Source organism: Mchenga conophoros, linkage group LG5 (assembly GCF_057382185.1).
Source record: "Mchenga conophoros isolate Kocher_MC1m ecotype Shallow Benthic linkage group LG5, M_conophoros_male_GT1.1, whole genome shotgun sequence".
Lineage (NCBI taxonomy): Eukaryota > Metazoa > Chordata > Actinopteri > Cichliformes > Cichlidae > Mchenga > Mchenga conophoros.
Window position 1 is genome coordinate 35,465,963 of NC_140530.1, and position 22,301 is coordinate 35,488,263.

At 38.6% G+C, this 22,301-nt stretch overlaps 3 protein-coding genes across 3 annotated transcripts; all 3 read left to right on the plus strand.

Moving 5' to 3' along the window:
• On the plus strand, window positions 1–4,729 carry tubb1 (tubulin, beta 1 class VI). Its single transcript, XM_085275125.1, has 4 exons — window positions 1–115; window positions 1,452–1,560; window positions 1,701–1,811; window positions 2,283–4,729. Exons 1-4 carry the CDS (start codon window positions 59–61, stop codon window positions 3,425–3,427), a joined length of 1,422 nt encoding a protein of 473 aa, XP_085131251.1. The 5' UTR covers window positions 1–58; the 3' UTR covers window positions 3,428–4,729.
• A 586-nt stretch (window positions 4,730–5,315) lies between these two features.
• On the plus strand, window positions 5,316–10,837 carry prelid3b (PRELI domain containing 3). Its single transcript, XM_085275126.1, has 6 exons — window positions 5,316–5,480; window positions 6,587–6,755; window positions 7,880–7,969; window positions 8,693–8,763; window positions 8,873–8,975; window positions 9,374–10,837. The coding sequence occupies exons 1-6, from the start codon at window positions 5,449–5,451 to the stop codon at window positions 9,488–9,490; spliced, it is 582 nt and encodes a 193-aa protein (XP_085131252.1). The 5' UTR covers window positions 5,316–5,448; the 3' UTR covers window positions 9,491–10,837.
• Window positions 10,838–15,577: 4,740 nt separating this feature from the next.
• aurka (aurora kinase A) lies at window positions 15,578–22,092 on the plus strand. Its single transcript, XM_085275127.1, has 9 exons — window positions 15,578–16,124; window positions 16,564–16,629; window positions 17,903–18,242; window positions 18,329–18,371; window positions 18,472–18,663; window positions 20,722–20,860; window positions 21,044–21,192; window positions 21,321–21,495; window positions 21,582–22,092. The coding sequence occupies exons 2-9, from the start codon at window positions 16,567–16,569 to the stop codon at window positions 21,762–21,764; spliced, it is 1,284 nt and encodes a 427-aa protein (XP_085131253.1). The 5' UTR covers window positions 15,578–16,124; window positions 16,564–16,566; the 3' UTR covers window positions 21,765–22,092.
• The last annotated feature ends 209 nt before the right edge of the window (window positions 22,093–22,301 follow it).

The following is a 22,301-nucleotide window of genomic DNA, read 5'->3' on the forward strand; positions in this document are numbered from 1 at the left end:
GGAGGACTGAAGACTATCACAGACCACCAGCTGTTCTGCGTACTGTAGCCCGACCATCATGCGTGAAATTGTACATCTGCAAATTGGACAGTGTGGCAACCAGATCGGCTCAAAGGTAAAATAAATAAAATATATAGACAAATGCATTAGCATCGTTAAAACTTCCTATGTAATTCTTAAAAAGATTATTTAAAGATGCGTCAGTTTGACTATAAACCACTTTTTACTCTAATTGTGGTTGAGATAAAATGACAGAAAATACTTTTCTTTACTGGCCGCATTATTTTGCTTTTTTCTATTTCGGTGTATATTGTCACATGCAATTTTTCTTTGCATATCAAAAACAGTTTTGAGTGACACAGGGTGTTCCCTGTCAGGCATTCAGGCTAAAGATAAGAGCTAAAATGAGAACTGCAGTGCGAGCACTGGGTGTGACATTTTTATCGTCGCTGACACAAAAAAGAGAGTGAAACTACAAGATAATAAAGCTGAAAACATAACACTTTTAGATACTTTTAAAGTTGACTCAAGATGCTGACTTTAAATAACTTTACCATTTGTACAACTCGAGATCTGAGCTTGAGGAATCTGTTATTAATTCTGTATTGTTTATGTAAAGATTTCCATTTGTACAACCTGATGTGTCTAATACGTAAAACTAAAAAAATGTTAAAAGATAAAGTCAATTATTGTAGCAGTCAGCGCAACTTAATTAAAGTCATTTCGAATATATTGCATATGTGGGAAGTTAAACAAACTTGTTGATTTTTGCAGTTGAGACAATTTTTTAAAAAAATCTAATTTTATGTCCAATAGCAAATTCTGCACATCGTGTGTGTAAATAAACTCCAGTTTAATCCAATTTACATGCAACAGAAGAAAGCTTTAAAAATCATAAATGAACCAACCACTTCCTTATTTGTTAAACTACACACCCTAAATTTTTTTATTAATCTTAATGCTATACTCACAAAACACAAAGCACAAAATAATCTAAATCTAAAGTGTATTCAGAGGCTGTTTGAAATTAGAGAGTAACAGTTTGAACTCAGGGCGGAAAAGTAGGGGTCCGGACAAATATTGAGGGATTAACTGGTGGAACATTCAATATGAAAATGTAAAATAAATGTTTAAAAGTAATGTGGTAACCAACTTTAGTGCTGATGTATGGTTTTCATTTTTTTTATTATCTATTAATTTGGTGAGATGTTATAAATTTCTTGTTATTTAGAAAAAAACAGTAGATTTAACAGCCTGATATTTTAGCCTACACCTTTTTGTTTTAATGGTCATTAGGGTTGTAAATACTGCAAACAGTGATCAAAATATATTTTTAAAGAAACCATTTAAAGACCTTAACATCAAAAGTGTTAAATGAAGTATTAATTTTCTGCATCTGCAAACATTTTTGCTTCTGCTTATGTTATACTGATGCTTTTATTTCTTGGCAGTTTTGGGAAGTGATAAGTGAAGAACATGGGATCAACGCAACAGGCATTTATGAAGGAGACAGCAACATCCAACTGGAGAGGGTCAACGTCTACTTCAACGAGGCGCATGGTGCGTTATTAACTTGAGCTGCTTTATCTGGCTTGATAAATTTCAAATTTTTATTTATAAATTCCAGCTGTTTACAAATTTACAAATAAACAATATTAAAATTAATTAAGTCTTTTTTAAAACTTCAACTGTGTTTGCAGGTGGTAAATATGTCCCCAGGGCCCTACTGGTGGACCTGGAGCCTGGCACCATGGACAGTGTAAGAGGAAGCCGCATTGGGGCCCTTTTTAGACCAGACAACTTCATCCATGGTGAGATAATCAATAATATGCAAACTCTGAAACTCTGAAACTTTCTGTCTCACATTTCTGTGCTTTTGATTTTCATGACTTTTTGAGAAAGGAGGCTATATGCAGTTTACTATATTATACACTACATGTTGTGCTTTGGATTTAGAAAGCTCTTGGATAGAGTTGTACAGTGTAAATGCTATATTATTTTTATAATATTAGCCTTGCAGTAAGAAAATAATAAGGTTTCCATCTTGGCTTTATTAAAAAAAAAAAAACCCAACTGAATTTGACTTATTGAATTTCAGAAAGTAAAACTGGTAAAACTGATAAAAAATTATTGCAAAATAGCTGTGCTAAGCATTTAACCTGTGAAAAGTTGATACATTTACTGCCCTAGAACTGAAAAATGTCACAATTTCTTTTCTTTTTAAAATTGTGATGCATGTTATCAGTATCCTTGACCTACATACATTTATTCTGGCATTACAGGAAACTCAGGAGCTGGGAACAACTGGGCAAAAGGCCACTATACAGAGGGCGCAGAGCTGGTGGAGCAGGTGATCGACAGGGTGAGGCACGAGAGTGAAAGCTGCGACTGCCTGCAGGGATTCCAGCTGGTTCACTCACTCGGGGGCGGCACTGGTTCTGGAATGGGAACCCTCATCATCAACAAAATCCGTGAGGAGTACCCCGACCGCATCATGAACAGCTTCAGTGTCATGCCGTCGCCTAAAGTCTCTGACACGGTGGTGGAGCCCTACAACGCTACGCTGTCAGTCCACCAACTTCTGGAGAACACTGACGAGACCTACTGCATTGACAACGAGGCCCTCTATGACATCTGTTTCCGCACGTTAAAACTGACCACGCCGACTTACGGGGACCTCAACCACTTGGTTTCCATGACCATGAGCGGGGTCACGACTTCTCTGAGATTCCCTGGACAGCTCAACGCCGACTTGAGGAAGCTCGCCGTCAACATGGTGCCCTTCCCTCGCCTTCATTTCTTCATGCCAGGCTTTGCCCCTCTGACGCCACGTGGCAGCCAACAGTACAGAGCTCTCACTGTACCGGAGCTCACCCAGCAGATGTTTGACGCCCGCAACATGATGACAGCGTGCGACCCGAGGAGAGGCCGCTACCTCACGGTCGCTGGCGTCTTCCGTGGTAGGATGTCCACCAAAGAAGTGGATGAGCAAATGCTTGCCATCCAGCAGAAAAACAGCAACTACTTTGTGGATTGGATCCCCCATAACGTGAAGGTCGCCGTGTGTGACATCCCACCTAGAGGCCTCAGAATGGCCTCCACGTTCATTGGCAACAACACAGCCATTCAGGAAGTGTTTCGAAGAGTGGGCGAGCAGTTCGTCATGATGTTCAGACGGAAGGCGTTTCTCCACTGGTATACGGGGGAAGGTATGGATGAATTGGAGTTTACGGAGGCAGAGAGCAACCTCAATGATCTGGTCTCAGAGTACCAGCAGTACCAAGATGCCACTGCTGATCTAGATTGGGAACCAGAAGAGGAAGAAGAGGAGGGACCCTCACCATCAGCAACAAGAAAGGCACAGTCTAAGGTGGAGGTTACGTTGGAAACAGTGACTGAAATGAGCAAAGAAGCCAAAGATGAGTAGAAGATAGAAGAAATGTTGGAATATTGGTATTAAAATGAACTCTTACGCTGTAGTTTGTCGCATCTGTTGTTGGTGTAAGTGATAAAAGGTGCTGCAACATATTTGCAACAATAATGGTGATTGTCTGCTTTGTATTCTTAAACTGATCATGTGCTTGAATGTGCGTTTTCGATTTTTTTTTAATTTCACAGTAAATTTGTTAAATACTATTTTTGCATGTATATATGAAAAGTAATGTTTTGGCAGCAATATATATCCATCAGCTTTAAACATGAAGTGTCACCTTTACACTGCTTGACCAGTATCGTTTGCATTTTGCATAAGTTGTGATAGCAATTAAAAACAGTAAAACAAGAGTGAAATTTTGTTCCAACAATGAAAAAGGAAAACCATATTTTTACTTTTAATTCAGTGACACAATTTTAAGCTAAACTGGACTAAACTCAGCTCTACTGATGGACGTTCCTCTGACAGCACACTGACACTGATACCGGCTAAGGCTGTCGCACAGTTTCCTCCCACTTTCACGAGCCTGGGGTATAGAGATTACTCATAACTCGAACAAACTAGCTGCACTCTGAGATAAGTACACATGCTGCCAAGATGTCCAAGTTCAACCGCAATAAAGCCACACTGCACTGGGATTAAAGAAAAGCCTGTAAATCACACGGGGGTATAGGTTATGGTGACAAGTGCAGTATTGCCCCACAGAGGACAAATTCTACAATGTAGCAACAAAGCTAGGAAGGAAAAACAGCTGTCATGTTTACCAAAAAGCAAGCAGGGTTAATATCACTCAAAAAAGAAAAGGACTGACTAAAGAGAGATATTACTTCTCATTCTCAATAGTTTGAGTATTCAGTAATAACTCAAAAGCTATGTAAATGTTAAAAAAATAACTTTATTTCACATAATCCTGTCCAGCAGCATTAACATTTATTGTAATTTTATTGAATAATTATGTAATTAACCACAAGATATCACACTCAGCTTGAAAAAATTACTTGGAACTGTCTTGCACTGGAAGAGATAAGGACACCAGTTTTTACTTGACACAGCACTCACAGTACTAGCAGTTCCCAAACTCGTCCAGTAGCTCATCTTCCCATTGACAAGGACGACCATTTACCCCAAGGTTGTTACTCTGAGCCAGAACTAGGTATGACAAAACACTTTCAAAGAACACTTTTGAAGAAGCAAAACTTGACTGAAAAAACACTGCACACAAAAAACTAAAATATATTTTTAAAGGAAATGTGAGTATTGCTGTTTTCTTTGTAACGCATATTGCAAATTTTCTAAAATATTGCTCCTGAAAAATACCGCCCACAGTTGTATATATATTAAAACAATTTTTTAAAGATCTGCCAATAAAGATTTGTTTTTTGAGGGGTGGGGGTAACTTTTTTTTGCTATATAAACTAAACTAAACCTAACTTAAAACTGAGCAAAAGGGGGGGAAAGTGAAAATAAATCCTGTTTTCACTCAGTAAAACAAGTCTGTCACTTCATAATTGCGCAGAGAAAATTAAGAACGTAATAAAGACTCGGGATCTACAGAGCCTGCACACTTATAACCAAGTGCTGAACCATTACATGAAGATTTGATCTGTGACTCCGTCCTGTTGCATCAGCTGAGTAGGTCTTAACCTTCAGCTGAGTTGTGTAACAGACAAGGGCGATATTCACAGAGCCTGCCAAGCCTGATGGGAAAAAACGTATTATGCATACTTAAGGTGATATGTTATAATCACGCTTTTGTTACATCGGTTAAGTGAATTGTCCATGGACATTTACGATAAACTATTTCTTATCCTTCTATTCCAGGGTCAGCGGACTTGTACGGCATGTGCCACAGTAGCGGAAGTGCGTCACGCACCCGTGACTTGCTCTGGTATGAAGGGAGGAGACATGCGGTTGTCTTTGAACGTGGTTCACCCCGGTCTGTCAGTGCGTCTGTGCCAGTCTACCGGCTCTTTAAATTACCCCCCTTTCACCAGCAGCGATCAGCTACCTAAACCATGAAGATCTGGACCTCAGAGCACATATTCAAGTGAGTAAATTACCCCTGCAAAGCGTTTTTATGTCCGGCCTGCAGGAGCTCGGTGTGTGGTTCAGCACTTAAGTAACGCTAGTTTTAATCCGCTGAACAACACACGTAGGGTTTATAACACAAAACTGTAACCAGACGATGTTCCTAACTATAACTAACGGACTATGTAAGTGAAATATAACCTGTCTACGGTATAACTTTACTGTCGCTAGCTTGTATGCTAAAATGACATGCTAAGGAGAAGTACCAGACGTATTCTATTCGTTGTCAGTCTGTGTGTAATTTTAAAAACAATGTAATGCTTAAAAGAAGTCACGCAAGTTCATAGGTGATTGTAAAAGTATTAACATAGCCATGGTGTGTGCGGAACTGCCGGTTTCTGGTTACAGATGCTTTTGTCATTGCATAATCAGCCAGCCAGGTCAAGCCCTTGGTGCGTAACCTTTCCCCTACATCTCCGTGTGCGTCACTACGCAACGGGCCAGTGCATGGCAACCACTCAAAACAACATTTTTACTCAATGAGCGCTCTTTACTGATGTTTTGTTCAAACATTATATATCTACTTAACTAACTTTGGATGGATATTTTGAAAAATTGGAAAGTGGGAAATTGTTTAGACTCATTAAAATATTTTGACACATTAAATGCTTTAAACACAAGTTCGAATCTTTTTTTTTTTTTTTAATGATCACATAACAAAACATTTTTTTTGTTACTTAGTGGTTAATTCACTAGTCATTTAATTGTTAAATGTGTGTATTGTTAGCAAACTCGCTTTAGCAGTGTTGGAAAATATATTCATACAGCCAAAAAAGAAGAAAAACATGACACAAATTGCTTAAATGAAATAGAATAGCTACCAAAATGTAACGCAAAGGACTAGTTTGAGATATTATACAAAGGAAAGAGAATAAATTAATAGATGTGAGATAAAATGAGTGCTGATATTGGATTTAATGTTGATAGCCAACATAAAATGGTAATTTATAAAGAATTATTTTAGCTCTGTATTCAGTTTGTGTAAATATAATGTATAAGACATAAAAATGTGTATTTGGCAGTTTTTATTTGTTACAATATTAATATTTTTCTTTGCTTCAACAGCCACCCTTGGGAGATGGTGATTAAAGCTGCTATGCAGAAGTACCCAAACCCCATGAACCCCAGTGTGGTTGGGGTGGATGTTCTGGACAGAAAAATTGACACACAAGGATGCCTCCACAGTAAAAGACTGCTCAGCACAGAGTGGGGGCTTCCATCTATAGTGAAATCTGTGAGTATCAAAACCCAGCTGTGCATCACTGACAAACGCACAATCTTATCAAATGATAGAAAAAGCAGATAGAAGCGTGGCAATGGTGAGAGGTTAAGGCTTTCCGTTCAACAAGTGCAGCGATAACCTAACAGGTTATCAGGCTATTTCTGTCCAGGAATAGTAGCAACAGCTGACCTGTCTGCCCAGGCGGGTTCATGGCTGCGTGCCATGACTCGTGCTGTACAGGACACCGTAGTGACATTTCTGTCATTGCTCAGATGTAACCCTTTACGCCATGTGATGTAACTTTCCGTCTTTGTATGTCAGCCCAGTTAAAACTAGCAGTCTCCTGAATCGGAGCAGTGACGGAAGCCTCTGAATATCTGTCATGTCATTGAATTTTTCCTTCTGACCCTCACTTTTTGAAGCCAGTAATGATAAGACTGCAGAAAGCTGATATGCTACATACTGTTTAACTGTTTAAATATTAGGAAATCAGGTGCTGTTCGTCAGCACTGACCTTTGCTTGGATTTCTTCGGGTGAAGGAATGCTCACTTACTACATCTATGACTAGCCTCTGTAATTCCAAGGACAGACTATGACCCGGTGATTGATAGTGTATTAATGTAATCTTTAATCAGATTGCCTCAGTCTCTGCGTATGAACTAGATCCATCTTATGGATGATGCCCTGTGACAAAGGTCTCCTAGGAGAGTTGTAGTTGTGGCAAACTAAATCATCAATTTGAAGCTCAAGCAAGTGGAATCAGCCTTTTCTTACTGCAGTCTATTTTGCCTCTTGTACTCTGGAAAATATGGCATATGAGTTACAAGAAGTTAAATTATCACATGGTGCAAATGTTAACTCGCATTAAGGTGTCGTGGTATCAAAAAGCCTCTTTTGGAAGTAATCCATGGAAGTAGTAATTTAGTGAAAACACAAAGTGTTTACTCAGCTGCAGCCTTCATGTTTCTACTTAAAACACAGATTAAGTAACACTTCTTCACATGAACTTTAGAGTCATTAGAAGGTCAATTATGATTTCTAACCTCACTTTTTTGAATTATCTTTGAATTATCTGCTCCATTTCTGAAATATCTTTTAAGGTTTGTGTAAAATGTATCTCTCTCTTTGTCCTCAGCTCGTTGGTAACGCACGAACATACACTTATGTTCAGGAACAATCAGTTATTGATCCCAAAGAGCAGACTTTTGAACTTCAGTCTTCAAATGTGAGTACTAAAAAGTTTTAAAAAATTACAAATATTGTATAAACACCTCCTGTTTTTTGGCTCACAGTGGGTGAAAAACCAGATTACCGAGCACGGATCAAAGCACACTTTTACAGTCGTACCTCGTTGTGCTGCCAGCTGAATATAGACCATGATGCTGGCAAGCAGGAGCAAATCTGATTTCATTTCTGACTGCTAAGAATGGGAGAATTTTTCTTACATGTTCTTATGAGACCTGTTTGACATGCACACATCTGAAGAGTTTCTGTGACTTAATCCTGGAATCAAGTCCAACTTGTTAAACTGCGTGAGAAGTCACTTCTTAGCAGAGTGCATTTTAACTTTAGAGGCACATGTAGAGTATTTTGGAACTAAAAAAGAACTTCAACTTTGTGATTCAATCAACTCGTTAAGAGCATGAAAATCTTCAAGTCTGATACGTTTTTGATTTAGTTCAGTCTCTTACTGTTCTTATTGTCTTGGAGACACCATATAATCTGCACATAATTTTTTTTAATGGATTAATAAGTATTCTGATTTGTAACTAGTCTGTTGTGAACTTGCTTCACCGCACCTGCAATAATGGAAGAATTTGAGTTCTTTCTTTTTTTCTTTTTGTTAATGCCTTTTCTGGTGTTTTAACAATTGACTTATGGTTATTGTCCTATTGCTGTAAGGCATGATCTCTCCATAATCTCACAATTTGCATTTCCCTCTCTCCAGATCACATTCACAAACATGGTATCTGTGGATGAAAAATTAACATATAAACCACACCCTGAAGATCCAGAAAAGTAAGTTTTAACACTGTTACACTGATGTAACATGTGTTATAAACACTCTGAGCTTGAAGTGTCAGATTGTTCAATGCACACCATAACTTTGATTTCACGATTTTTTTAGAACAATATTGACCCAGGAGGCTATCATCTCTGTGAAAGGGGTCAGTCTCAGCAGCTACCTGGAGGGAGTTATGGCCAGCACCATCTCTACTAATGCTGGAAAGGTAAGAGGTTCCTTCAAACTGTACTGAGATTGGTAAAGTTTTAAGTAGTTTTGCATGTGACTAGTGTTGGTTAAATAACTAAAACCTAGCTGTAATTACATATAGGCAGAAGTGTTTATAGCCATTGCAAATCGCAAGAAAAGAAGGGAGATGATAACTGTTATGCTGGGGCAGTAGCAGCAGGTTTGTGGCATTTCACTTGTACGTCCAAAAGTACTTGTGTGGAAAAATCTTTAAAAACTACGAGATGACTAGTCAACAGCTTAACGTTCTCTCCAGACCAGTCGCTGCATGAAGTGGGTTTACGTGTTTCAGGCACGCCGTCTCTTCTGTTCTTGTATTCTACTTGATGCAACTCATTTTCCCGTGAACTAACATTTCACTTTGTTCTCGAACAGGGCCGTGAGGCCGTGGAGTGGGTTATCAGGCGACTGAATACAGAAATCGAGGAGCTGGCAGCCACAGCACGTGGGACCATACGCACCCCGATGGCTGCTGCAGTCACAGAGAAATGACACCCAACTCTGGTGTTCAGCTAAGTTTCAGATTGGACTGCACAGCAGAACAGCCAGCCTCCTTCTATGATACTCTGGTCCTGTTTGGTGCTTTGGGGATTTTTGTATTATTTAAGGGTACAATTTGGCATGTTGTGTACTTTTACCAGTTATATTCTAAGCTGGAGACTGCTGCCTAAAGGAGGTCTGAGTGGTTTCTAGTGATGCGGCCTGGCGGGACTGCTTTGATAGGGCGCTGAAAAGTTGGTGGCTCACTCAGGGACATTTAAACACTACTGCCATTTGTGTCTTTGAAAAAAGGTGCAATGTGGAAGGACTGGAAACACAAGAAATGTGCCAATGCAGACGCTGCTGTTTGTCTTTACAAATGCCTTCTCCAGGTGTGTATTCATCTGGCAGAAATGTGTCAGAATGCCAGCATATCGTCTCTGGTCCGAGCTTCACGTTTACAGCAGAAAAACAGGTCATGGTGAGACGTATAGGAGTGACTGTAACAAATGCGTACACTGAGAAATGATGGCTGATATTAGCCATGGAGGCGGCATGTCAAGCGCACTGAATGTCACAAATGCATGCAAGCAGGTCAGATTAAACGGTTTGGGTTATCCACAGTGACCACAGTAAGGTTTATTTGTGTAAGAGAGCCACCTCAACAGTGTTTTCGTATGGGACCTCAGTTACAACAACAGACTGTACTAGGTACGAATGCAAGCCTGATACTAAACTGTACTGATGTAATGTAATAACTTATGTCATTGAGGTATTTAAGTGAAATGAAGGGATCAAAGTACTTGCCATATTTATACTTTTAAAAAGGTATAGTAGACCTTCTCAAATGCTGCTTTAATGTAACATAAACATGAATCTGTTTACTGTGTAGAAACAAGGGTCAGACTTCTTTTTACATACTAAACATGAGGTCGTTTCAACTGAAGTAGTTTTATCAGCACGTGCATAATCCTGTAAGCATGATCACTGAATGCCGGGGCCGAAAGCTTCACAATTATTACCAGTAAAAGCTGCTACATGTGCTAAGCAAGCTTTTTGATAAAACTGTTTCAGTGGATACTCTGTGTTTGAGATAGTCTCATAGTGGGAATCTGTGTGGCGATGGTAAACGCACAACTTTCTGTCTATAACATATTTATAAATATTTTTTATCTATGTCAGGGATATTTATTTTTGGAAAAAGAACAATTTGGAAGAGCAAACTATGAGTTTGGTTGATTTTTAAAGGAAAACAACATGTTCACGTAATAATTTTTGTTTTCTGAATGGGTTATTGTGTAAAAGATTCTCACCAAATGCAGAATGTGTGAATAAAATATTTGAACCCTTTTTATTTAAGAGCTTTTGTCAGATATTCTTTCTTGTTTTCTGGTTTCTTGCTGGAGGCAATGGTTGTATATTTTAAACACAGAGGGAGTTACCTGACATAAACGGGAAACGCTGCACATTTGACAGGATGATTGAAGTTCTGACTTCATCATGCAGGCGCCACATGCTGCCACGTAGTGGACAAATGTCACAGTTACAATTTCTGGGAAAAAATGAAGGAAATGAAATGATGCTAATTAAAAAGAATTATTTAAAATGTTTGTGGAAGAGGAAATGATTCATATTTTATATATTTTGGGTGACATATTTCTACAGGACTATTGAAATTTAAAAAATACTGAACCCCAAGTCAGACTGATTTATTTTGAACCAGTGTATGAGCAGCTGTGTTACATATCTGCAGTGTTGGGAAGGTTACTTTTAAAATGTATTCCATTACAGAATACATGCCCCAAAATGTATTTTGTAACGTATTCCGTGAGTAACGTATTCTGAATACTTTGGATTACTTAATATATTATCATGCTGCTTATAACTACATGAATGTGATTTATTACTATTACTGAAGGTCCGCGGCTCATAGCCGAAAACTAGCTTTACTTTGTTGTCTGGGTCAGGTTTGCTAGCGAGAGACCGAGAAAGGCTGCTCCAAGGAACTTATTGTTTCAGAGGAAAACACGAACACGGTGTACAGTCGAGTCTTAATCGCTTACTTACAACTGGGCTCATCAGGCACTCTTCTTGGCTGCAGTGGTTATTATTATATTAACATGCTTCCAGCTCCCGTTTCTGCTCGGTGACAGCTCGCACTTTTTTTCTCCCTCCTCGCGCTCACAGACACATAACGGATATGGCAGTCCATTCTCCCCGCAGCACGGACTACACTGCCCATGAGGCTACATTCTGTAGCATTCAGCTTAGCACAACAACAACAACAACAAAAAGGCGCTCTCTCACCCAGGAAACACACAGTCGCAGAGAGAGCGACACCCTGTAACCATGGCAACCGTAACGCTGCCACCATAACGCTGGAACAACAGAACATAGCTGTCAAACAAAACCGTCCTGACCCGTGACAATATGAATCAGGCAAATACCACCGTGTAATCCATTTATTTCAACACAGTATCTGTATTCTAAATACCACCTTTTTAAACGGTAACTGTAACGGAATACAGTTACTCATATTTTGTATTTTAAATACGTAACGGCGGTACATGTATTCCGTTACTCCCCTTCCAACACTGTATATCTGGTATGGAAAAAGTACACAATAATAAAAAAGCAAATACACTTCAAAGAAGCATGGGCCTTATGGTTTGCCAGGTAGGATGGATTCCCAGAACACCTGCTCTCAAACTTAGCTGAGATCTCTTACAGGTGTTGAAATTTTCAAAAATTACTTGAGCTCCCCTTGGCTATGGGTCACACACTCATGTGGTTTGAGAAATACTGTTCTAAGGAACAGTTTTACACCATCATACACACATTTTTATACCAAACCAGTTTGAACAGTGTGAATGGAAACGTATGCAAGTCACTGAAATTGTTTAATTAAGTACTGTTTTATTACGTTTTTAGTATTTTTTTCTCAACATGGTGCAATTTTTTTGATAGATTTTTACATATTATTTTTCAGTATACATTGTTTTCTTGTAGTTGTTCTTCTTTTATAATGTATTACTTTTTATTCTAATTAAGCATATAAATACATAAATAGCATATAAAAAGCTCTTCAGTTCAAACGGAATAAACAGATAGTTTATTCTCAGTGTTATCCTTACAAAAGGTGATGCACACCAAAAATGGCATCACCACTGCAGGTGCATGGTGCACTTTGGTGTCACTTGTCTTGCAGCCCTGATTACTGCAATAAATCATATTTAACCTCGGCTGATCTAACCTCACACCCATCACATCTGCATGCCCCTGCTCTCTTATTTACATATACTTCCAGGGACATAATGAGATTTCTTTCAATACATTTTCTGGCCAGTTAGCTGCTAATGGTTAGATAGTTAATGGTCACTGAAGTGCAACAGTGATATTGAAGAATGTAAGCTGCCCTTGCACAACATAAAATTCTCATAGTATCTTTGAAAACAGAGAAAATGTCCTTATCGTCTGTGTCTGAGTCATTAGCACAATTCAATAAAACACCACAAATGGGATATAAGTTCTTTTCTTAATCCACAAAAATCATAACAGTATCCTATGATTATTCTGAATCTGAAAACAGGCTTCTGAAACAGGCTTCTGAATCTCTTGGAAGCCTGTTTTGCTGGATATATCTGGCCTGTTTTGCTGGATATATCTGACCCTACGGTACTGATAAAACTGGATTCATCACCACGTAATTAGATTAATTACCCACCAAGAGATGCCCAAAGATATCTTGCAAAGGAAATCACTTAATTAATGTTTATTTCTCCCTGGATGTAGTTTCTCATATATTAAAGGCTTATATAACCGAAAGGCTTATATAACCGAACAGCAAATGATTTATTAGAAAACTACGTGGAATTTTTTTTAATTACATGTCTTCAAACCTTTGCTAAGATGTGTATTACTAACAGAGGTGTGGACTCGAGTCACATGACTTGGACTCGAGTCAGACTCGAGTCATTAATTTTATGACTTTAGACTTGACTTGAAATAATGTTCTAAGACTTGTGACTTGACTTGGACTTTTACACCAATGACTTGGGACGTGAATTGGACTTGAACCGGTTTACTTGAAAAGACTTGATATTTTACCCCAAATATAAAATTTAACATGCATATTATAGAGATTGGAAATGTGACGTCATTCACGGGTAGAACCGCAAAGGATTCTGGGAACTCGTGGCAAGCGGTACTAGCGCACGCAGGCTTTCAATTGAAACCAGTCACACAGCGATAAAAAGAAACACAAAAATGTCAAGAAGCTGTTGTATTATTAACTGCAATAGCCGGTCACATGACAGCCACGGGAAGCCGACGGGTAAAGAGATCGGTTGTTATCGGATTACGTTGTTGAAGAGAAATTGTTCGAGCCATGTTTCCGAAGTAACAAAGAGGCGACTGGATTGCAGCCATTCAAAGACCAATTATAACGTCCCAGAACACTCCAGCTCACAGGTTAGTCTGCTCCAAGCATTTCCACAAAGGTCAGTCTGCTGTTGTAGTTAACATAATTGGTGATATAGGTTACAAGCAAGTCTGGCGCTGAACAGAAATTGTCGCGCTATGCTCCTTTGTTTATTGTGCATAAATAGTGAATTGTCCTGACAGAATATTGTGTTTCGCTTCTGTTATTATGGTACATTGACAAAAACATATACTTTTATTCACAGGGTAAAACAGTTGTTTTGTATCACTAATTGTCCAGTGCGATTACAGCATACAATATTATTGTCACTGCTACATTTCTGTGATGCTACCAGAAATTATTTCCACTGCTAATTAACTACCGTTGAGCTCAAAGGTCCTATTAATAAACGGTTAACGAATGTGTATTTATGACGACGATTTGTGAGACTGGTAAACTTATGATACGTACGATGGTCTTTCGTTCTACACGGTGCATTTCAAGGTCCTGCACCCATCCGTCGGTAAACTGTACCTGGGCTTGTTGCAGTGACCGGAAGTTACTAAACTTCATGAGTGTATGCACTCACTCCAAGAAGCGTATAATTATAAATATGCATATAAATATGCTACGATGAGATAGCTGACTTCATCTAACTAGCAAATGTTTTCCAGGCTACGTTGGTGATGCAGTTTTTTTTTAAATTATATATTTTTTAAAATATCATTTATTTATGTATGATATTTTTGTCATACGATTTTAAAGCCGGTCCTACAAGCGCATCCAAGAATAACATGCAGCTTATCTCAGAACTGTCGGTGAAAATTATTCTTGGAGCTAGGTTTAATTGAGCTGCATTTTAAAGAGGTGCAATTTCACAATTTGTGTATATTTTCTAAGTTCACTATTTTGTCATGTGTTGAGAAAAACACAGATTTAAAAATTACATGGTCTAATATTTACATTTAGCATATAACTGCAACATGCTTTTTTTCGGTTTTTTTTTTAAAGACTCGAAAGGACTTGAAATTCAAAATTTCAGACTTGTGACTTTACTTGGACTTTTACACCAGTGACTTGAGACTCGACTCTGACTTGCCTGACATTACTTGAGACTTGACTTGAGACTTGAGGATAAAGACTTGAGACTTACTTGAGACTTGCAAAACAATGACTTGGTCCCACCTCTGGCCTTTAGTTTGTGTAATAATTATCTGTGAGGGGGTCAGAAGTTGTTTTTCTTACATTTTCCAGCCAAAGTTTTAAAACTAGCAAAAACAAAAAGAAACATAAAATAAATAAAAGGCTTTATTTGTTTGTGTTATTTAGACAACACAAACAAATAAAAGGAGGGCTCTAAACTCGCTTTATAATTTGCAGTTGATTATGTAATTTGCATTTTTTATTTACTTAAGCATTGCATTTATTCCTTATATTTGTTGCTGATTTAACTTTTTTTCTTTTTAAAGAAAGTCGTCCAATAATAATTATAATAATATAAAGACAAATAAATGCGTTTTGTAATTTCTGATCTACTGGGAATCAAAAATAATAAATTTAAATAGATTTCAAAAGCGATATCATTGATAGTAATAAAAAGAAAGAAAATACTATGAAACTATGATTAACTCTTGTTTTTCTGAGTTTATATTTGGGAAGAAACTTTTTTTTCAAGCAGCTGAAGTAATAATAAAATCATTAAGTGTAATAGCATGTGGTATGGAAGAGTTCCTGTACTGACAGTGTCTGTGGACTGCCCCCTAGTGTTTTGGAAGATTCACTTCGACGTTAGTACGTCACTCTCCACCGGCCGCCGCGATAGCCTCAGCCAATGGAGAGTGAGTACTGAGCATTCCCTCAGCCAATAGCAGCCTGTGTTGTATTTAAAGGTTTTAAACCGAGGGCCGTTTGAAATTAAACGAGCAGTGTTCGGAGAGTTAGCCAATCTCAGTCAGTCTCTGTACTGCTACAGCTTTGTGTTTCGACTTTATTGTTTTATTAGCACTCATGTAGTATTTTTCAGAAAAAAGAAGTGATACTAAGGTAGACTCGTCGTAACGTCTTCGTGGATAGTCCTTATGTTTGTAGCGAGCCACAAACGCCAGCTGTGGTCTACTGGCCGATGTAGCTGTTAGCTAGCCTCCCTTGGAGCTGTTTTCGACCTGTTTATGTTCTAGAAAAATTATCGTTTAGCGCTGAATCGGGTCATTGCAATAATATATTTAGGTAAGTGGTTTTATACAACTAGCTTGTTGCAAAAAGGTGATGTTTAACGTGGTGTTATGGTGTGGATGCTAATTTAACTTTACCTGATCGGCAACAACGTGACGATGATGGCTACTGTTAATCTTCCTGACAGAATAAACATTGTAAATTGTATATACATTTTTAAACAGTTATTTCAGACATGAATACAAGAGCGTCTATATCCAAACAGGATTGTTATTGGGTTTGTTTGGTTTTTTTAAGCTAGAAGAAATGTCTTGAAGGTTCTCGGTCATCGTAGTCTAAAGAGGTTGAAAAGAAAAGCGTCTCTTCCAACCTCCTTAGCTAGAAGAAATGTGACAGACTAAAGAGTTAAACAAACTGCATGTTTTTCTTAATTCCAATCACGTTTTTAACAATTTCTTTGAATAAAACCTGTCTCCGTTTACTTCTTTATTAGATTATGGACTCTACTGCTATGCACAAGATGCCAAAAGGCACGAAACTTCAAAGGCCTGAAATTAAGGTAACTCATCATAAACCCGGGGCTGGTTAAAAATTTTATTAAATGTGTGTTTTTGTTTCTTGTTTTGTTTTGGTAAATATCCTTGATTACTGTGTATGGCATTAGATTTGCGCTTCCAAGCATACCAGTGTCTTTGGACACTTTTCTATATGGCTTATTAAGAAGATCTAGTGTATATAGAGACTCGGCATATGCATCACCAAAAACGGACCTAAGAGAGAATTTACCCACAAAGCTGGATGGGTGAAAATGAACATGGCCAGAACTAAGCACTTGTATGTGATCATAGGAGTATTGATCCACTGATTAAAATAGAATTGGTGTTTGTTAATTTAGATAACCGTGTCTTTTGAGGTAAAAGATAAATGCTGTTGTTAAAACTTGTTTGTTTGGGGGGTTTTTTTTTCTTCAGATTAGGGAACTCACAAAGGTAAACAGATTTCAAAGTTTCAGATTTTTAGAGTCCTGACTTTTCAGGTGACAGTCTGTCACTATTACCCTGACTGCAACTGGTCCAAAATGCTGCAGCTTGACTTTTAACTGGCATGTGCAAGACAGACCACATATCATTTTTAAGGCATTGCATGCGTTTGCACCTTCTTGCTTCCATATAACTTTGCCTACTTCCATTAGATCACTGAGATCTGTTTAGCAGGTTCTCCTAGATTAAAACAGCTGATCAGGGTTTTTGCTCCTAAATAGTGGAACAAACTGCATCTGCACATCTGGACCCCTCCAGCATTAGACATTTTCAAAACCTGTTTTCATCATTGGCTTTTAACTCTAATTGGATTACTTTTTCTCAATCTTGCTTTACTCATGTTCTCATTTTTTCTTTTTAAAATCTATTTTATTTTTATTACCTATGTATTTTACCCGTCCAGTTGTACGGGATGGTAGCCAGCAGTTATTTTTTTTAAATGAGCTTATAAATAAACTAAACTGACCATATTGACTACACCACAAAAAGCATTGTTAATCTTGATAATATGAGCAGAATTGATGACCTTAAATTGGACGTTGGCAAGAGCATATGGTTGTCTCCGTCTCTGTTAGCCATGTGACACACCAGCGACCTGTCCAGGATGTGCTCAGTGAGAGACTAGGTTGAATAGATGGTTAAGAAAATTTAGAAATGAAATGAATTTCAAATTACAATTTTTTTTTATTTTTTTTTTCAAGGTAAAGCTAATTTATAATACTTTTAAAAAAAAAAGTAAAAAGCTTGAAGCTTTTTTCAATTATTATTATTGTTTATCTTGTTTGTTTGCAGTCAACCAGTGATGGGCCCAAGCGGATTCCTGTATTGCAGCAGTCACAGCCCATTCAGAAGGCTGTAGTCACACCAACCCCGCATCAGCGAGTTCTAGGTGTATCAAATGGACCTCAGCGCGTTCAGAGGCCTATGAGTCACCAGAAACCAGTGTCAAACCTGCCCGCTACTGTCAAGTCGACACACCCTGCTGATCAGAATGTGAACCCCGCTACTCAGAATGTAAATGCAGCAACACAGCTCAAACCCAGCACCCAGCAAAAGCAGCTGAAAACGCAAGCTCCTAAACCAAACCTGACCAAACCCCAGTTGGAACCACAAAAGCCAGAGAAGCCACAGGGTAAGTGTAATACTAAACTGGGAAAACAATGGTGTTTGTGTCTGTGTTTTGGGTGCTAAAATGTATCCTCCTCTTTCTTTGTCCAGACAAACCTGCCAAGAACGATCATGCACAAACCTCTACATCAAAGTACGTTTAAGAGTAGTTCCTTGTCTCATCCATATACTTTTATGACAGGTTAAAGTTTATGTCGCTCTTGCTGTAACCGTGTGCTGGTTTGCTCACACAGGACACGATGGAGTCTGGAAAATTTTGACATTGGTCGTCCTTTGGGAAAGGGGAAGTTCGGGAATGTCTACCTCGCCAGGGAGCGACAGACTAAGTTCATCCTGGCCCTGAAGGTGCTCTTCAAAAAGCAGCTGGAGAAGGCTGGGGTGGAGCACCAGCTGAGGAGAGAAGTGGAGATCCAGTCTCACCTCAGGTAACATCTGTCGAATTATATTTTACTGTTAATTGTAATTAACTACTCCCCAGACTAGCGTTTCTCAAACTGTGGTGAGTAGACAATATAAAGCGCCTTGAGGCGACTTTTGTTGTGATTTGGCGCTATATAAATAAAATTGAATTGAAAAAATTGAATAGACCCACTGCAGGCGAGCTACAGATGAGGGAAAAGAGATGGGGTCAAACTGAAGTGACTGATTGTTGTAGGGAAAGTAAGCAAAAATGACTTTGGTAGTCAGCACAACAGCATTATTCTACTCAAATTATCTTGGATCCATGTCTGATTTTTCAAAACTGTCTTGAGTAGGAGTGAGTTTTAAAAAATCTATTTTCTGGTCCAATATATTTTAATATGTTCCCTCTTACTTTGGCTGTTTTGCTTCCACCACAACAAAATCACACCACAAAATCAGCCAGCAGTGGCTTTCTGCTATAAAAAGCCAGGCCAGGAAATTCTCCTTCATATTTTTCTGTGATTAATCATTAGCTACTTTGACACAAAGGCATCAGCTGTGAGGCTTGCACTTCTGATGAAGTTTCACAGGTGTCAGCTTTGTTTTTATGCCTAGATAATTTACACTGAGTTTGTAATTGCAGAGAAATTTTCAAGTAATTTGAAATGAAATATTTTTAATTTACCATTTTTAGAGCATTCTTTGGACAGTACGAATCAAAGATAAATGATTATAATATTTCTGACTCTAAGTTGAATTGAATTGAATGGAGTCGGGACCTTGCGAATCAGAATAGAATCAGTTGTAGATGTTGGTGACGATGCCCAGTCCTGGTCTTGAGTCTCATACAAATGGTATAAAACAGTCATAGATTCCAGGTCAGAAAAATTAAGCAGATGTAGAAGTACCTACAAACCCTGCACTCCTGAAGGCCAGCAGACTGTGATGGATGTGGTTGCAAAAAGTCCTTTAGAAGTCTATGGAAAAACAGCTTTCTGACTCCAACTCTTTAAATGCTGCTTCTGAGTTTGTGCACGGGCTCAGACACTCGTTTTGGGTCAAAAATAATAAAGTCTGTTTTTTAAGTCTAGGACACATGTTCCAAAATGGAAGATTATCTGTGGCTTGTGCTCATTGTTCATATTAGATATAACTGCATTGAATTAGTTTCTTCGTAATTGTAATGACTGTAAATGTGTCTGTGGGGTTCTTGCTCAAATATTCAGACCTTTAAATTTTAAATTTGGGAAAAATAAAGTATTAAAATGTCGTTTGAATCTCAATTGCAGGAATTGTTGTTTTTTTTTTACGACTGGTAAAAATGCAAATAAGTGAGCCAAGAAGAAGTGGGCAGATGAGGTGAACACCTCAAAGTAAACATTATTAGCCCATAACTAATATCTGCTTGGTTTTATGTTGCTGATTGATGATTTTAAGTCTTTACGAGCAACAGCGTATGGTTTTAGAGTTTAACCTGTGAATGCCTTTTGTCTCTTGTATGAATGGGTCCATCGCTTTAATGTGGCTCATCACATATGAAAGTGTGTAAATGTGGTTTGTGTTCTGTTTGGCTGTGTTGGTATGCTCCTGCTGTACGGCTGGGAAGACCTGTGTTAGTATGATAACTTGTTTTTTTGATTATTATATATTTTTTATTTATTTTAATCTGTGGAAATCAGACTCTTCTTCATGTCACTGTCAGACAAATGTTCAGATGCTGTGGGGTTTTCACGTTTATCTAAATGTTAACACTGTCAGGTTTAAAACCTTTTCCCTCAGTGATTGGATTTTACTTCAGATATGGAGAACGTCACAGGCACGCTATGGTTTCTGAATCTCAACAAATCTGATCATCAGACGGCGAGTGTGAGACTCTGTGGACTTCCATATGCCCAACTTTTTTTTTAATATGACCACATGGATTCATTTACAGAAAAATGGCACTAAAACATGCCAACTACACATTCCCTTCAGTAAAATTACCCCTTACCATAGTAATGAATAGCAGTTTAGTTTGGGGAGTCCATACATATTGGAAATGATGATTGTCAAAATATCTAATGGTCCTGATTTTCCTACAGGCATCCGAACATCCTGCGACTCTATGGCTACTTCCACGATGCCTCTCGTGTGTACCTCATCCTGGAGTTTGCACCCAGGGGAGAGCTGTACAGCGAGCTCCAGCGCTGTGGGCATTTTCCCGAGAACATAAGCGCCACGGTAAGAGTGCAGAGTTAAGACCTTTTCGGCACTCTTGTTGTTCTATAATCTAAGGAGCTTCCCTAGTTTTACCCTTTATTTGTAGAGAATCCTGTTTCCAGGATGTTTTACGTTCACTTAAAGCATCTCTTCTGTGATGCGTGTTGTGTGCTTAATACTTGTGTGCTTAATGTGTTGTTCTAGTACATCATGGAGTTAGCAGATGCCCTCAACTATTGCCACACCAAAAAGGTGATCCACAGGGACATCAAACCAGAGAACCTGTTACTGGGGGCCAATGGGGAGCTCAAGATCGCGGATTTCGGCTGGTCTGTTCACACCCCGTCCTCCAGGTATGTTCATGCAACTTTTTCGCTTTTAATCATGTTGAAGGTGAAACTATGGAAATGATTTAGCCTACACAGGTAAGAAATTGTATATCATTAAAGAGAACAAACATTTTTTTTTCTCTTTTCTTCAGGAGGTCCACTCTGTGTGGGACACTGGACTACTTACCTCCAGAGATGATTGAGGGGAAAACTCATGACGAGAAAGTGGACCTGTGGAGTCTCGGGGTCCTTTGCTACGAGTTCCTGGTTGGAAAACCCCCATTTGAAGCAAAAACCCACGAGGAGACCTACCGCAGGATTTCAAGGGTATGACACCACCACAGTACAGAAATGCTCTACGGCTTCTCTCAAAAGTTGAATATTTATTCCCATTTTCTGTCTTTGACCTCCAGGTGGAGTACTCTTACCCACCACAGGCCACTATCAGTGCTGGAGCTAAAGACTTGGTTGCCAGGCTGCTGAAGCACAACCCTATGCACAGACTGCCCATCCAGGGAGTCCTGTCCCACCCCTGGGTGGTCGAGTACTCGACCAAGAAGCCAACAACCTTAAACAGTGAAGAGCCCAGCCAGTGACTGGTCTCTATGTACGACCGCACGTCTGATGGAGACTGTACAAGATAAACACGAGGGTGTAGCTGATGTATGAAAATCTGCTTCTATCTCTGACTTTAAAACCACTTGGTGGAACAGTATTTTGGTTTGCAAATATTTTGAGCCACTTAGCTATATTTTATCTTTTTTTTTTTTTTTTAAACTTAATGTTTTCTGTCTTACCTGAACTTTCTTTCTGTGGCATTCTGTTTCCTGTAAATATTTTACTGTCTGCAGAATTATGAGAGTTTTACTGAGCTTTTCTAAAACGTCGTTACTTGAAATTGATAAATAAATTATCATCAAAGACTCTCACTCTGGAATTTGTCCAGTGTGTATTTAACAGTTTTTGTGTTTCAGGCTCAGTTATTTTACTCAGTAACCTGTCTTCACACTGACGTTTGAGTGAGGCGCTCTCATCGACTTCATACACCTCCAGCTGTGTCCAGGCTGCACAGGGAGCTGGTAGAAGAATTTGTCATTTATGAAAAGTTCCTGTTTCATTTATTTGTAATGTAA